The sequence below is a fragment of the Oncorhynchus clarkii genome, chromosome 1 (genome assembly GCF_045791955.1).
Source record: "Oncorhynchus clarkii lewisi isolate Uvic-CL-2024 chromosome 1, UVic_Ocla_1.0, whole genome shotgun sequence".
Taxonomy (NCBI): Eukaryota; Metazoa; Chordata; class Actinopteri; order Salmoniformes; family Salmonidae; genus Oncorhynchus; species Oncorhynchus clarkii.
In genome coordinates, this window is record NC_092147.1 from 53,723,676 (window position 1) to 53,740,547 (window position 16,872).

At 41.0% G+C, this 16,872-nt stretch overlaps 1 protein-coding gene across 1 annotated transcript in view; it reads left to right on the plus strand.

Moving 5' to 3' along the window:
- The window catches only part of LOC139408865 (reelin-like), a 280,233-nt gene that overhangs the window by 57,988 nt on the left and 205,373 nt on the right, over positions 1 to 16,872 (plus strand). Inside the window, exon 2 of the mRNA XM_071153271.1 lies at positions 476 to 583. Coding sequence (XP_071009372.1) covers positions 476 to 583 — 108 coding nt within the window. The remainder of the gene's footprint in view (positions 1 to 475; positions 584 to 16,872) is intronic.

A 16,872-nucleotide genomic window follows, 5' to 3' on the forward strand; every position in this document is an offset into this window, starting at 1 on the left:
TAATATCAGTCAGTTAACATGACCTTTATGTTGTGTTCTATGATAATATCCGTCAGCTCATATGACCTTTATTTTGTGTTCTATGATAATATCAGTCAGTTAACATGATCTTTATGAATTATGAAGCCTTTATCTGCATTATGTACTTGTTTTTATTGCATACTGTAAATGCTTCAAATTTCACAAAATGTACATTTTTAGCTGATGAAGATTATTTCATAGAACAAGCTTATTTTTACCACATACCTTATTTTTAGCATCTATTTTCACCATAGGCTTGGCCAACAAGTTACTTCCTACAAAAAAAAGACATTACTAGTGTTCTCTATTCCAACACGTTGTTATGAATTTACTACTTTGCCTGTTGCTTGTTTCTTTGTGTGTTTATTCCAATGTGTGTGAGTGTTTGAAGAAAGATGACCAGATAACTGCAGTGCTTCTCTTACTTCACACTCTTGTTTCGGTCTCTCCACAGTGACTGTCTCCACCAGTGTGTATTTTGATGGTCTGCTGGTGACCGGTCTCTACACGTCCACTCCTGTCCAGTCTGCTCCTATCCCTGCTCCTGCTGCCTTCGGCTTCGGTGAGTCAACCTATCAGTTCTGGACATCCTCAGTAACAATATGATAACCAACGAATGACATCTACTATGAAGCTTAGACCTAAAAGATGAACAATCAGTCAAATTCCATAGTGGACTATTATATGATTTTCTTTTCTTGATCAGAAGTTACTGGCAAATCACCCCCCCCCCCCCCCATGGTTACAGAACAATGCAAAAATGAATGAAAGGAAACCACTTTAGTGTATTAAGATCCCAGGTTCTCCCAGTCCCTCCTCCACAGGCCTCTGATCCCAGTCCAGACTCAGTCAGACGGCTCACAACCCAAAGAACACACACAGGGCGTCAGACATGCTATGATGGATGAGACTGGGGTTGAGTCTAGGGTTGATGTGGCCTGGGGTTGGGGTTGATACACTCTTGCTGTTTGATTGTAGAATGAAGGGAAAGGAGATCTGTCCATAGAGGGGGAAATACCAGAGGTACTATGTGTTCTGTTAAATTATGTGGGAAGTACATTCTAAACCACAGATGAAGTTGGAACAATAGAAAATAGAGAAAGAGATCATACCGACTGACTATAGTATGACAATTAATCAGGACAATTTGTCCTGTACACCATTCAGCTGGTGTACAGGACAAGCAGTCACATGTATACAAAAGGTCATGCAGTTTTTCTTAGGAACTGCTTTTGGGATATTCCAAAGATTGGATTATGGGAAGTTCTGTGAAAACATGCCTGTAATGTCATAGCTTTATCTCTACCATCAGCATTAGCCATGGGCATGAAGTTCAGTGAAAAAATGTAATGGCTGGATTCTGTGATGTAATAGCTGTATAGCTACCATTGGTGTTTACTGGGCATGGGTTTGATATTTTTTAGAAAAGGTCAAGGACTGAATTCTTGCTTACTTACTAATTCATCGTCTTTGTGCCTGCTGGCGCTTGAGGCTGAAATTATAGGACTCCAATTCTGACCATCTAAAGCCTGTTTTGCAGCCTAACTAATTTATTGGACTGAATTCACAGGAATCCCATGTACATAGTTAATCAATTTGGTCTAACAGAGAAACTCAGTTGTAAGAAATGTAACGCAGTAAGGATAATATAGTCTATGAGTTGAACTGAGAAGGTGCCTAGATTGAGATATCAGCGGATGGGAAGCCCAGTGTGCCAGGATGGAGGTCTCCTGTGGCCATAATGGACCCACACAGAGAGCAGGGCTCCAGTCCCAGAACTGTGCCCAAACTGTCCACTCTATCTTTTCCTCTGCCACTGGAGTTCTTTACAATTTGCAACCCTGATTTTGGGGAAGGCATCCAAGCTTTGGGCCTCCAACATTAAGTCACCTTTGCTTCACAGAGACTAATTGAGCTGTGACTCATTCATTTGAAGAATGTGTGGACAAACTGGCAGACTGATGGGTAGCTGCCCATTCTGCCAGTCTCATCCTGAACCGGAAAAATTCAAGAGTGGTAGTCACTAGACTACTCAGTCATCCACTGAAGAGCTCTGCTGGGGCCAGAGTTGTCCAGCGTGCCGTAAAGGCGCCTCAAATTTTTGGGCAATTGTATTCCGGCTTCTCTATAAAACAAAGTAGCCTATCACCGGCCCAGATTCAAACACCAAGGCAAAGAAGGTTGATCAAAGCAGAATGAAGGCGAGATCTGCATTGAATAGCAATGGCTATTGGGAATTCATTTTCTGATTTGGCTTTGTTCAAGTTTATTTGCCACTAGACTGTGAATCTGTGCGTGATAGTAGGCTGTCAGTTCGCGATTGTGCAGATTGAAAATGGGCCAGCTTGTATGCGCATGATGCGCTGTTGAAGGTTATAAAATTAGGGTCTGTAAGGTCATGAAAATACATTTATTTCATCATTTTTGTAATGTATTTCATGAAGGAACACTTAAATATTAGCCAATCAATCAATGAAAAATCGACCTATCAGCCATCATCAGAATGACCCTTCAGTGCGTGTCTGTGTGTGCTGCATGTGTGCCAGTGAGAATCAAGAATCAAGGTTGATGTTGCCTTCTTCCCACTAAATAAATCTGCACTGTTGAAAAACTGGGATTCCCCTCTATTAAACAGTAGCCATGTAATTGTGACAACGTAGCGTAACTGACAAATTACTTGATGTGCATAGATCTCCCCTGAAACAAATACAGTGGGGCAAAAAAAGTATTTAGTCAGCCACCAATTGTGCAAGTTCTCCCACTTAAAAAGATGAGAGGCCTGTAATTTTCATCATAGGTACACTTCTACTATGACAGACAAAATGAGGGAAAAAAATCCAGAAAATCACATTGTAGGATTTTTAATGAATTTATTTGCTAATTATGGTGGAAAATAAGATTTTGGTCATCTACAAAAAAGCAAGATTTCTGGCTCTCACAGACCTGTAACTTCTTCTTTAAGAGGCTCCTCTGTCCTCCACTCGTTACCTGTATTAATGGCACTTGTTTGAACTTGTTATCAGTATAAAAGACACCTGTCCACAACCTCAAACAGTCACACTCCAAACTCCACTATGGCCAAGACCAAAGAGCTGTCAAAGGACACCAGAAACAAAATTGTAGACCTGCACCAGGCTGGGAAGACTGAATCTGCAATAGGTAAGCAGCTTGGTTTGAAGAAATCAACTGTGGGAGCAATTATTAGGAAATGGAAGACATACAAGACCACTGATAATCTCCCTCGATCTGGGGCTCCACGCGAGATCTCACCCCGTGGGGTCAAAATGATCACAAGAACGGTGAGCAAAAATCCCAGAACCACACGGGGGACCTAGTGAATGACCTGCAGAGAGCTGGGACCAAAGTAAGAACCATTTCAAGGTCCTGGAGTAGCCTAGCCAGTCTCCAGATCTCAACCCCATAGAAAATCTTTGGAGGGAGTTGAAAGTCTGTGTTGCCCAGCAACTGCCCCAAAACATCACTGCTCTAGAGGAGATCTGCACGGAGGAATGGGCCAAAATGCCAGCAACAGTGTGTGAAAACCTTGTGAAGCTTTACAGAAAACATTTGACCTCTGTCATTGCCAACAAAGGGTATATAACAAAGTATTTAGATAAACTTTTGTTATTGACCAAATACTTATTTTCCACCATAATTTGCAAATCCATTCATTAAAAATCATACAATGTGATTTTCTGGATTTTTTTTCTCATTTTGTCTGTCATAGTTGAAGTGTACCTATGATGAAAATTACAGGCCTCTCTCATCTTTTTAAGTGGGAGAACTTGCACAATTGGTGGCTGACTAAATACTTTTTTGCCCCACTGTATTTTAGCCTTATATATAAATATGTCTAGTTAGATACCTAGCTTTGAAGTAGCCTACCTTATCCATTTAATCCCTCATTCATTGAATGAGGGAATCATTTGATAAAAACAGATGTATTTGTTTGTAATGTTGTTATATTTTATATCAAGGGTGGCAACATCCTCCAGGATACTGGGTGTGGGACATCTGTTCACATCCTCATCTAACCATATTGTAGCCTAAATATCAGCTGCTCAACAGGATCTTGATAAGCAGACTTGGGTGTTTCAGGGTTGGATCAAAAGCCAAGCCTCCATGCTCTGCAGCTCTACAGATTGAGGGTTGACCACATGTTGACAACTGTGTGTGTGTGTGTGGGGGGGGGGGGGGGGGGGGGGGCAATGGCACAATGGCAAGAGATGGCAGGCCTACATGGGAAAAGACACATCAGTCTTCACGTGTCAATAATGCTTTCTTTTTCATGTAGGCTATAATACTAGTCATGAAAATGTGGTTTAAAGTCATGGAGAAGTCATGGAAAATCTGTATGAACCCCTAAAATACTCAGAGCTCTTTATAGCATGCCATTTGTGAATTGTGGTGACCATAATCTAATGGACGGGCGTTGAAAAAGACAGCTTCTTCACTTCTCCCTTCCCAAGTCAAGCACTGACTGAATGTGTTCAGCGGCTCTGCTCTGATTCCTCTAGTCTACATCTATCTCTCTCTCTCTCTCTCTCTCTCTCTCTCTCTCCTTTAGGGTGGGAGAGGGAGAACCGTTTTAGAAAAAAATGGAAGAAGAGAAACAGAGTGAAAGACAAAGACATACTCTGTCTGTATGTGTCCTTTAACCCATTCATGTCTTAAATGGGGTAATATTTGATATGTGTACTGTGTATTATATATACCTCACATGTGACCCATAATAAGACATGGGCAATTAGCATAATACAATGTTTATCTGTCTCCATAAAGAAGATTTAGCAATATGCAAGAAACTATAGTTGAGTTACAGTAATAGGCAATCAAGAAAGGTCTGAGAATTGTCTATCAAAGGCAAAAACATTTAATTAACACTGTAAAAGGAATGATTAAATTATACAAGGCATACGCGTAGGTTTCACAAAGTATTAACCAGCATTACAAAGCATTATTCTAGGCATGAAGATCCTTGAGTTACAAAGCAAAGCATGAACATAACAGACCTACAAAGGAAGCTCACAGGAGAAACAATTCACGCAGCATTATTCCATGGGCCAGATAGAGGAGAAGAGAGAGAACAAACAGACCTCCATTCCATTTATTATAGATCTGACTTGTTTCTATTCAAAATCAATTTTTGACCAATCCACAGACCAAACCAAAGGTAATACTGTAATAACTAAATCGGATCCAATCGGATCGAACCAGCCAACGTCCATCTGTGTGTGATGACCTGAGGGGGATGGGCTGGGTGCAATAGAGAGAAGACAGCATTCCTGAGAGGACAATTCCATGTCATAAGAGTTCACTCTGACCTACTACAAGTAATCACAGAGATCATACATCCATGTACTGAACCAAATACACAAAGAAACACAGGTAGACACATACACACAAACACAGAAATGCTGCCATTCCTATTTATATCACTCCCTCTGAAAAACAATACACCACGGCCACACTACATTCGCTTTTGAGCCTGAACCTTTACTGGGATGTAAGAACTCAACACCCACTCATTGTCAGATTAGCAAGAGTGTGACGTGGAGGCAGAGGTGCCAGTTTGGGCGGGACTGTAGTGTGTGTCTAACTGTGACATTGCTTTCCGAGTCATTATACACACTCTGGGATCCTATATAGAATTGAATCACTTCTGTTTAATTATTTGTGTGTGTGTGCGTATGTGTGTGTGTGTGTGTGTGTGTGTGTGTGTGTGTGTGTGCATGTGTTTGAGTGACAGAGGTACCAGTTAAGGCAGACTGCAGTATGCCAATACCATGGTTATATGGCTTCTGGTTTGAGCCTTGTGTGTGTGTGTTTGAGTGACAGAGGTACCATTTAGGGCAGTATGCCAATGCCATGGTTATATGGCCTCTGGTTTGAGCCTTGTGTGTGTGTGACATGGGGTTAGCTTAGTGCTTAAAACTACAATCTGGGATTTATATTTCACCCAAACAGCAGCCCTGTCATTTAAACTGAGAGATTCGGCTGGAGAAATGTAAATTATAACTCATAAAAATGTATAAAAATGCCTGTAAATATCCCATGTAGTGCCTTTAATTCCTACTGTATGTAGAGCTGAGCTGAGGTCCAGGCTCTTGCGCTAGCCCATGGGTGGCTGGCTGACCACAGCACTTTATGGTGTAGTAATTAGCATGCTAAGCTACCTCTGCTCTATGGTTATCTACATGGCAACATGTTGGAACAGAAAACAATGTTATGTTAGGCAGTCAGGCACCATTGAGAGAGGTAACATAGTGTCAATTGACTGTAGTCTTTATTGATGTTTAAGTGTAGTGTATTCACAGGACCCATAGTTTGTGCCGTACTGCAAAGAGAGACAACATAGATAGTAGACACAATGCAGTATAAAATGATTATTTATTTACTTTTTTACTATTTATTTTACAACATGACAATATCTTGTTAGAGACATTTGTATTTTGTAGTTTTATACATTAAATCATTGTCTGTGTGCTCATGTGTGTTCCTTTGCTCGTCCACTTTTACAACGGATGTCTTTCTTTTACACACCTTCTTGCCAGAAAAACAGCATGAGATTTAAACTGAGTGAGCTGCCTGATCATTTCAAGAATGTCCCTTCTTTTGACTTCCATTAAAAAGCCCTTTCTTTCCATTCCAAGGCTTTTGGCTTCTAAAAGGGAACTCACACAGTTTATATTTTCCCTTTAAAATTGGCATCGTCCTTAATGTGTTTGTGTGCATGCGTGCTTGTGTGAATTGTAATTTATGTACAATTCACACACACACACGCACACACACACACACGCACACATACACACACACACGCACACACACACACACACACACACACACACACACACACACACACACACACACACACACACACACACACACACACACACAGAGAATTAAACAGAAGTGATTACATGATATATACAGTGCCTTGCGAAAGTATTCGGCCCCCTTGAACTTTGCGACCTTTTGCCACATTTCAGGCTTCAAACATAAAGATATAAAACTGTATTTTTTTGTGAATAATCAACAACAAGTGGGACACAATCATGAAGTGGAACGACATTTATTGGACATTTCAAACTTTTTTAACAAATCAAAAACTGAAAAATTGGGCGTGCAAAATTATTCAGCCCCCTTAAGTTAATACTTTGTAGTGCCACCTTTTGCTGCGATTACAGCTGTAAGTTGCTTGGGGTATGTCTATATCAGTTTTGCACATCGAGAGACTGACATTTTTTCCCATTCCTCCTTGCAAAACAGCTCGAGCTCAGTGAGGTTGGATGGAGAGCATTTGTGAACAGCAGTTTTCAGTTCTTTCCACAGATTCTCAATTGGATTCAGGTCTGGACTTTGACTTGGCCATTCTAACACCTGGATATGTTTATTTTTTAACCATTCCATTGCTGAAGAAAAGCAGGCCCAAACCATGATGCTGCCACCACCATGTTTGACAGTGGGGATGGTGTGTTCAGGGTGATGAGCTGTGTTGCTTTTACGCCAAACATAACATTTTGCATTGTTGCCAAAAAGTTCAATTTTGGTTTCATCTGACCAGAGCACCTTCTTCCACATGTTTGGTGTGTCTCCCAGGTGGCTTGTGGCAAACTTTAAACGACACTTTTTATGGATATCTTTAAGAAATGTCTTTCTTCTTGCCACTCTTCCATAAAGGCCAGATTTGTGCAATATACGACTGATTGTTGTCCTATGGACAGAGTCTCCCACCTCAGCTGTAGATCTCTGCAGTTCATCCAGAGTGATCATGGGCCTCTTGGCTGCATCTCTGATCAGTCTTCTCCTTGTATGAGCTGAAAGTTTAGAGGGACGGCCAGGTCTTGGTAGATTTGCAGTGGTCTGATACTCCTTCCATTTCAATATTATCTCTTGCACAGTGCTCCTTGGGATGTTTAAAGCTTGGGAAATCTTTTTCTATCCAAATCCGGCTTTAAACTTCTTCACAACAGTATCTCGGACCTGCCTGGTGTGTTCCTTGTTCTTCATGATGCTCCCTGCGCTTTTGACGGACCTCTGAGACTATCACAGTGCAGGTGCATTTATACGGAGACTTGATTACACACAGGTGGATTGTATTTATCATCATTAGTCATTTAGGTCAACATTGGATCATTCAGAGATCCTCACTGAACTTCTGGAGAGAGTTTGCTGCACTGAAAGTAAAGGGTCTGAATCCTTTTGCACTCCCAATTTTTCAGTTTTTGATTTGTTAAAAAAGTTTGAAATATCCAATAAATGTCGTTCCACTTCATGATTGTGTCCCACTTGTTGTTGATTCTTCACAAAAAAATACAGTTTTATATCTTTATGTTTGAAGCCTGAAATGTGGCAAAAGGTCGCAAAGTTCAAGGGGGCCGAATACTTTCGCAAGGCACTGTAGGACCCCACAACGTGTATATTGACTCAAAGTTAGAGTTAGACTGATTTGTTACAGTTAGACTGGTTTGTAGCTGCACCACTAATGAATGCAAAATGTTTCTCAGATGCATCATCATTCAATGAAACAAAGAAAGCCTCTGTAATGTCACATATTGTGTAATGCATTTGAAACCCAGGTAGGCAGGGAGGGAAAGGATTCTGTAAGACTCTCTGCAGTCAACTGCTGATTAAGCAGGCAGATTGCTCAAGAATGACTTTGTCCATGTCCTGAGGACGCCGGGGAAGTCAAATTGGTGAAATCATGAGATTTTGTTGTTAACAAGAAACGGCTTTGCAAATGTCACAGAGACTGACAGGACATAATGCTTGAGAGATAGATAGATAGAGAGAGAGAGAGAGAGATGTGAAATTGCAGAAAATGGTTAAAAGATGAGCATGAGGGTATAACAAGAAAGTGACTGATGAAAACCAGACAGCTAGAGGGAATTAGTGAGAAAGGCAGAGGAAAGAGTTAGGAGAGACAGAATTTGTGAAAGATTAGAGGGAGGAGGAGAAAGAAGAGTGTTGCCAGGAGAAAAGAGGATGGGATGGCAGGGTAAGCAGCATTCCATCATTCCCAGTGACAGTGTGGGTGATTGGTGTTCCTGCAGCGATGCTGAGTCGGATGGAACCTTCAGTCATTGATGGATGTCTCATTTGGAGCGCTCTGTTTATATTCTCCTTAATTTGCATGTCAGGAGGTATTTGTGGGGCGTGTTGGTGCCTGAGAGAGAAGATTAGCCAAACACACACACACTGTGACAAAGTGCACCTCTTAACAGCCACTCCACACACACCTAGATTAAAAAATAAATAACTGATTAAAAATCAGGGGTGACACACGCAGGCACACTTCCACTTCTTCTCCTTCGCACCCACAGGCACAGACACACACACACACACACACACACACACACACACACACACACACACACACACACACACACACATCATAGTGTAGGATGAAGGTCAGTGTCAGGCCCTCTCTGCTGTAGAGTCAGATTGGATGTCAGTTAGCTGTCTGGCAGATGAGAGACGGCAACCCATCATGACACGCTACCTGGTGTGTTAGATGATAGATAGGTTCCAAAGAGAGAGAGAGAGAGCAACACTGTCGTAATGTAGGGATAAAGCAAGATGATAAGTAGGGATAAAGCAAGATGGAGTGGAAAGGAAACAGTGGATGGTTAGAGAGGAAGGGGAGGGTAGTGTGGGGTAAAGAGCAATGAAGGGGTGGAGGGAGGGGAGGGAACTGGTTCCCATGGGGTTCGGAGCTGTCAGTCCCTGTGAGACTTCAAAAGCTCTGCTCTCTCTTTGATCAAGCTGCTCACACACACACACACACACACATACATACTGTACATACACAGATTCATACTAATACACACTCTCCCTGTGATCAGGCTGCTCCCTAACACTGGGCTGACAGCACCCTGACTGTGCCACTTAGAGAAGGATGAATGCTCACACACACACACACACACACACACACACACACACACACACACACACCATTGACAAACTGTAATGATTCCCTGTTGAAGGAAATCATTTTGTTAGGGGATTTCCATACTGATGTCTGCCAAAAAGAATAGCCCAACCCACATGTATTTATGCACTTTTGTAGATCACTTGCTCTGACCCAAATGATAAAGGATCCCACCAGGATATGTGAAACAGTGCAAAGTAGGATTGACTTAATATTGGTGTGGAGTGGAGTAATAGTATATGTAATCAGTGATCCTTTTATTACATTTTGCACTTGGAGGATTTTTAAAGATATATTTAAGTGTCACAAAACCGTTAGCATCAGAGGAGTCAAAAAATACTGTGTTGAAAAGTTTAGGGAGGAAGTGGGTAAAATTGACTGGTCACCTGTGCTGGATAGTGTAGGGGTAGACAGTACCTGAGAAGTCTTTAAATGTAGATTCCTTGATATGGTGAATGTGATGGCTCCCATTGGACGGGTCAGGGTAAAGCAGAGATCTAGCCCTTGGTTTAATCATGAGATTCTAGAATCTATCCAAGTAAGGAATAAGGCCATTAAAAAATGTAAGAACTCTCAAGAGCTATATAAACGTCACAGAAATGAAGCACAGAGCAGGATGGATGAAGCTAAGAGGGGTTACTTTGCTGAGAAAATTATTGAGAACAATAATGACCCTAAAAAGTTTTGGAAATCATTTAAGGAACTAGGCTGTAGTAATACTACCAAAAACAAACTCAACAGTATTGGACTGAACATCAGGGGGGAAATGGTATATGTTGCCAGCAAGCCGGTTAGCAAGCTGCCCACCAGTTCTGGTTTGTATGGAAGCAACCAAGTCAAGAAGAGTTAGGGGTTCAGCCAAACTCTTTTTCTTTTGCAAAGGTAGCAACAGCCAAAATAGTCAGTATGCTGGCAGAGCTTGAATGCTCCAAATCCACAGGCCTCGATAATATTCCTGCAAGGTTTCTAATAGATCCTGCTTAGCAAATTGACCCTTGTATTACACATATCGTTAATCTCTCTCTTGAACAAGGCATTTTTCCCAGGGATATCAAACGAGCTAAAGTTATACCTCTGTTATACCTCTGTATAAGAAGTCTGACCCTGGGCCTGTATCTATCCTCTGTATAGTATCAAAGATCCTGGAGAGAGTTGTACATGAGCAAATGTATGAATATGTTAACAAAGTCTAACGTATGATTTTCAGTAGAGGTTAATGCAAATAGTAGAGGTTAATGGTTCACTGTCTCAGGCAAAACCAATGAGTTATGGCGTACCGCAGGGGAGCGTGCATGGGCCTCTGCTGTTTTTATTGTATATTAACAATATGAAAGATGCTTGTTCTAGCCATCTTTTTCTTTATGCGGATGACTCTACAGTTCTGGTGTCTCACAAAAGTAAAACTATGTTGGAGAGCATACTTAGCACAGAGCTTACTAGAATTAGCAAATGGCTTGGAGATAATAAGCTCTTAGGGAAAACTGAGGCAATTATTCTGGGATCCAGACCCAATTTGAGTAGGTCCTCTGAAATCAGTGTGGAATTAGGGGGTGAGGTGCTGACTACTAAAACCTCTGTTAGCTACCTGGGATATATCCTTGATGGAATCTTGGGAGGTGGCCAATAAAGTGCTAGGGAAGGGTAATGCCACTAAGTTTTTTGGCTAGAAAGTCAAGCTGCTTGATAAGGACTCCATATGAAAGTGCTAGCTACTGCCCTCATTCAATGCCATTTTGACTACGCTAGTACTTCCTGGTTTGGGGGCTTATCTAAATTTGAAGGGGAAGCTCCAGATAGCCCAGCACAAGCTGATCAGGGTAGTATTGAAGGTGAGTCCACGTACTCACATAGGCAGGAGCTGCTTTCAGGAACTAAACTGGCTGCCTGTTGAGGCTAGGGTGTCCCAGATTAGACTAGGTTTGGTTTACAGGAGAATTTATGGTCCTGCGCCCAGGTATCTAAGTGATTACTTTCCTTGTGTTAAGGATGCACACAATCACAGCACCAGATCAGGTGTTGCTGATGTGTGCTTATACAGGTTCAGGAGTAATGCTGGGAAAGGTACTTTCTGTATACTGGAGCCTCAGAATGGAATGAGTTGCCTCTGCCTATTAAAACAATGTCCTCTCCGGGCAGCTTTAAAAATAAAGTAAAACTATGTTTGATGTCTTCTGTGCCCATATGAATAACCCCTATGATGTAACTGGAATGATGAGATAGATGTTCTTCTTTTATGTTTTTGTTTTACTATTTCACTGCCATACTTTGTTTAACTGTGTTCGATCTTGTCTAGCCATCTTGTCTCAAGAGGACCACAATGGAAATAAGTCCCAGACTTTATTGTGTGTTATCCTCGATGATTTTATTCATGTGCATGTATGGCTTTTTCAAGTTTTATGTGTGCTTGTTTTTTAAAATGGCTGAATTAATAAACTAAACTAAACTATAGACATGCATGCACACACAGGCAGGCAAATGCGCGCACACACAATCACATACTCTGAAGTATATTCACATTCTACTAACATGCACACTCACTGACAAACTGAAACTGATGCTGACATGCAGGATGCTCCTGTGAAAGACAAGCAGACTCAAATATCATGCAGACTCAGTCAAGGGCAAATTCAGTTAATTAATTTGAATGTATTTTTTAGCACAATATTCCAAATGCCTGTATCACAAGAATAATTTATTGACATTTTTTCGGAGCATTTATATTTATGAGAGTATTTTTTTTTGTCTTTTTGGTCTCGTCTCCTTTGCTCCTTCTGCTATGACAGCACACCTTTCTATTAACACACACACCAAGCACCTGCCACTCACAACAAAAAAGATGAGAGATCACATCTTCCTCTCTGACAAGCGGTTTCAATTCAATATGTGTATTTGAGGTCGGTCCAACAGGATCAATCATGTTGCGTGGCACTGCAGTACCAGGTACCACTAGCAGCATTTTAGCCATAGACTGTTATACAAGCTATCTATTCTGTGTTTAATAAATGTGCAATAAGAATAATAATGATATAAGGGAGAACTCAAAATTCACACAATTGTTACCTGGAGGAAAATTAGGGAGGTCCGTGCTTTTCAATTTCAGTCAAGGGGAGGGTTTAGTATTTTTTTATTTAGTTCAGGGGATGGAATTTGTAATCGATTACATTTCACATTGTTTAGTGTCTGAGAATTAGTTGCTTATTATACAGTGAACTCGGAAAGTATTCAAACCCTTTCCCTTTTTCCACATTTTGTTACATTACAGCCTTATTGGTTGATAAAATTGATAAGTTGATAAAATAAAATAAATTCCTCATCAATCTACACACAATACCCCATAATGACAAAGCAAAAAACAGTTTTTAGAAATGTTTGCAAATGTAAGTATTCAGACCCCTAGTCTCAAAATTGAGCTCAGGTGCATCCTGTTTCCATTGATCATCCTTGAGGTGTTTCAACAACTTGATTGGGGTCCACTTGTGGTAAATTCAATTGATTTGACATGATTTGGACACACCTGTCTATATGAGGTGCCACCGTTGACACTGCATGTCAGAGCAAAAACCAAGCCATCCTTCTTAAATGAGAGAAGTTTGGAACCACCAAATCTCTTTCTAGAGCTGACTGCCCGGCCAAACTGAGTAATGAGGGGAGAAGGGCCTTGGTCAGGGAGGTGACCAAGAACCCGATGGTCACTCTAACAGAGTTCCTCTGTGGAGATGGAAGAACCTTGCAGAAGGACAACCATCTCTGCAGCACTCCACCAATCAGGCCTAAATGGTAGAGTGGCCAGACCGAAGCCACTCCTCTGTAAAAGGCACATGACAGTCCGCTTGAGTTTGCCAAAAGGAACCTAAAGGACTCTCAGACCACGAGAAACAAGATTATCTGGTCTGATGAAACCAAGATGAAACTCTTTGGCCTGAATGCCAAGCGTCACGTCTGGAGGAAACCTGCCACCATCCATACAGTGGATCATGGTGGTGGCAGCGTCATGCTGTGGTGATGTTTTTCAGCGGCAGGGACTGGGAGACTAGCCAGGATCGAGGGACAGATGAACGAAGCAAAGTACAGAGAGATCCTCAATGAAAACCTGCACCGGAGCGCTCAAAGTCTCAGACTGTCTCTGAATGTCTTTGAGTGGCCCCGTCAGAGCCCGGACTTGAACCTGATCGCACATCTCTGGAGAGACCTGAAAATAACTGTGCAGCGACGCTCCCCATCCAACCTGAGCTTGAGAGGATCTGCAGAGAAGAATGGTAGAAACTCCCCAAAAACAGGCGTGCCGAGCTTGTAGTGTCATACCTGAGAAGACTCTAGGCTGTAATCGCTGCTAAAGGTGTTTCAACAAAGCACGGAGTAAAGGGTCTGAATACTTATGTAAATGTGATATTTCCTGGGAGGTTTGTAGAAATGTCTAAAAACCTGTTTTTGCTTTGTCATTATGGGGTGTTGTGTGTAGATTGATGAGGGGGGAAAAGATCAATTCAATCCATTTTAGAATAGCTGTAATGTAACAAAATATGGAATAAGTTAAACCTCTTTGGGATAGGCGGCAGTATTCCCAAAGCGTTCCCAAAGTAAACTGCCTGCTACTCAGGCCCAGAAGCTAGGATATGCATATAAATGGTAGATTTGGATAGAAACCGCTCTACAGTTCCTAAAACTGTTCTAATAATGTCTGTGAGAACTTATTTGGAAGGTGAAACCCTGAGGACAAACCATCCAGGGTTCTTTTTTTTTTAGTTCACTGTGTATTCTATTAAATTTCTATGGGAAACTAGATTTATGAGGCACCTGGTTGCAGTTCCTATGGCTTCCACTAGATATCAACAGTCTTTAGAAATTGGTTGATATTTTTCCTTTGAGAAATGAAGAAGTACGGCTATTCAGTATGAGAGTCAAGCCAAGTGGACTCTTTTGTTTGGTGCGCATGACCTGTAGCTCGCTCCACTTTGATTTGATCTGCTATTGAACACAATATATTCTGTCTTAACCTGTTGCATCGACCAAACCCGGATCCGGGATTCTATTTACAGACCTAAGCTCATTACCATAACGCAACGTTAACTATTCATGAAAATCGCAAATGAAATGAAATAAATATGCCATCTCTCAAGCTTAGCCTTTTGTAAACAACACTGTCATCTCAGATTTTCAAAATATGCTTCTCAACCATAGGAAAACAATCATTTGTGTAAAAGTGGCAAGCTAGCGTAGCATTTAGCGTTAGCATTAGCGTTAGCATCCAGCACGCAAGATTTCAACAAAAACATAAAAGCCTTCAATTAAAATCATTTACCTTTGAAGAACTTTGGATGTTTTCAATGAGGAGACTCTCAGTTAGATAGCAGATGCTCAGTTTTTCCAAAAAAGATTCTTTGTGAATTCGAAATAGCTCCGTTTTCTACATCACATTTGGCTACCAAAAACAAAACGAAAATTCAGTCCTCAATACGCGAACTTTTTTCCAAATTAACTCCATAATATCGACTGAAAACATTGCAAACGTTGTTTAGAATCAATCCTCAAGGTGTTTTTCACATATCTCTTCAATGATATATCGTTCGTGGAAGCATGGTTTCTCCCCTCAATCAAATGGAAAAGTACAAGCAGCTGGCGTTTGCGCACCGAATTCCACGCAGGACACCAGGCGGACACTTGGAAAATGTAGTCTCTTATGGTCAATCTTCCAATGATATGCCTACAAATATGTCACAATGCTGCTAACACCTTGGGGAAACGACAGAAAGTGTAGGCTCATTCCTTGCGCAATCACAGCCATATAAGGAGACAATGGAAAACAGAGCTTCAGAGATTCTGCTCATTTCCTGCTTGACGCATCATCTTGGTTTCGCCTGTAGAATGAGTTCTGGGGCACTTACAGACAATATCTTTGCAGATTCTGAAAAGTGTTTTCTTTCAAAAACTGTCAAGAATATGCATAGTCGAGCATCTTTTCGTGACAAAATATCGCGCTTAAAACGGGAACGTTTTTTATCCAAAAATGAAATAGCGCCCCTAGAGATCCAACAGGTTAAATTGTATCGATATTTTACGTTTTAGGATACCTAAAGATGGATTAGGAATTTATTTAAGAATTTATTTATTAAAGTTATTTGAAATGTTCGGACCAAGTTTACGGGTAACTTATTAGATAATTTGTAGTCATGTTGGGCGAGTTGGAACGGGTGTTTTTCTGAATCAAACGCGCCAAATAAATGGACATTTTGGGGATATAACGAATTTATCGAACAAATGGACCATTTGTGATGTTTCTTGGAAATTTTGGAGTGCCAACAGAAGAAGATCTTCAAAGGTAAGGCATGAACTATATCCTTATTTATTTTGTGTCGCAACCTCCCTGGTTGAAAAATGTTTGCCATGCATTTGTATGATGGGGCGCTGTCCAGATAATCGCATGGTTTGCTTTCGCCATAAAGCCTTTTTGAAATCTGACATGGTGGATGGATTAACAAGAAGTTAAGCTTTATTTTTATGTATTACACTTGTGATTTCATGAAAGTTAAATATTTCTAGTATTTCACCGGATGTTGTCAAATCGATCCCGCTAAGTTTTAAGGTGACTGAATACTTTCTGAATGCATTGTATCTTGATGCGTGCCTGATGCTTCCCCTCATCCATGATTCTCTGCGGGGTACACAATATGAAGTGTACTTATTGTTGTCTCAGTCAAATTATCCAAATTATCCATAGCCTAGGCTATACAAAGAGCATACTCTGAGAAGCACAGGGCAATGTTATATTTCTAAGAAAATGTACTAGCATACTGAGTTTTTGTGTATTAAAAATTAGGCTACACTGCATTACACACTGCCATGGAAAGGTTGTCCCTATCACGAGCCCTGTCCTACACCGCTCTTGCTGATGTAAAATGAAATGGACCTGATTATTTGAAGCG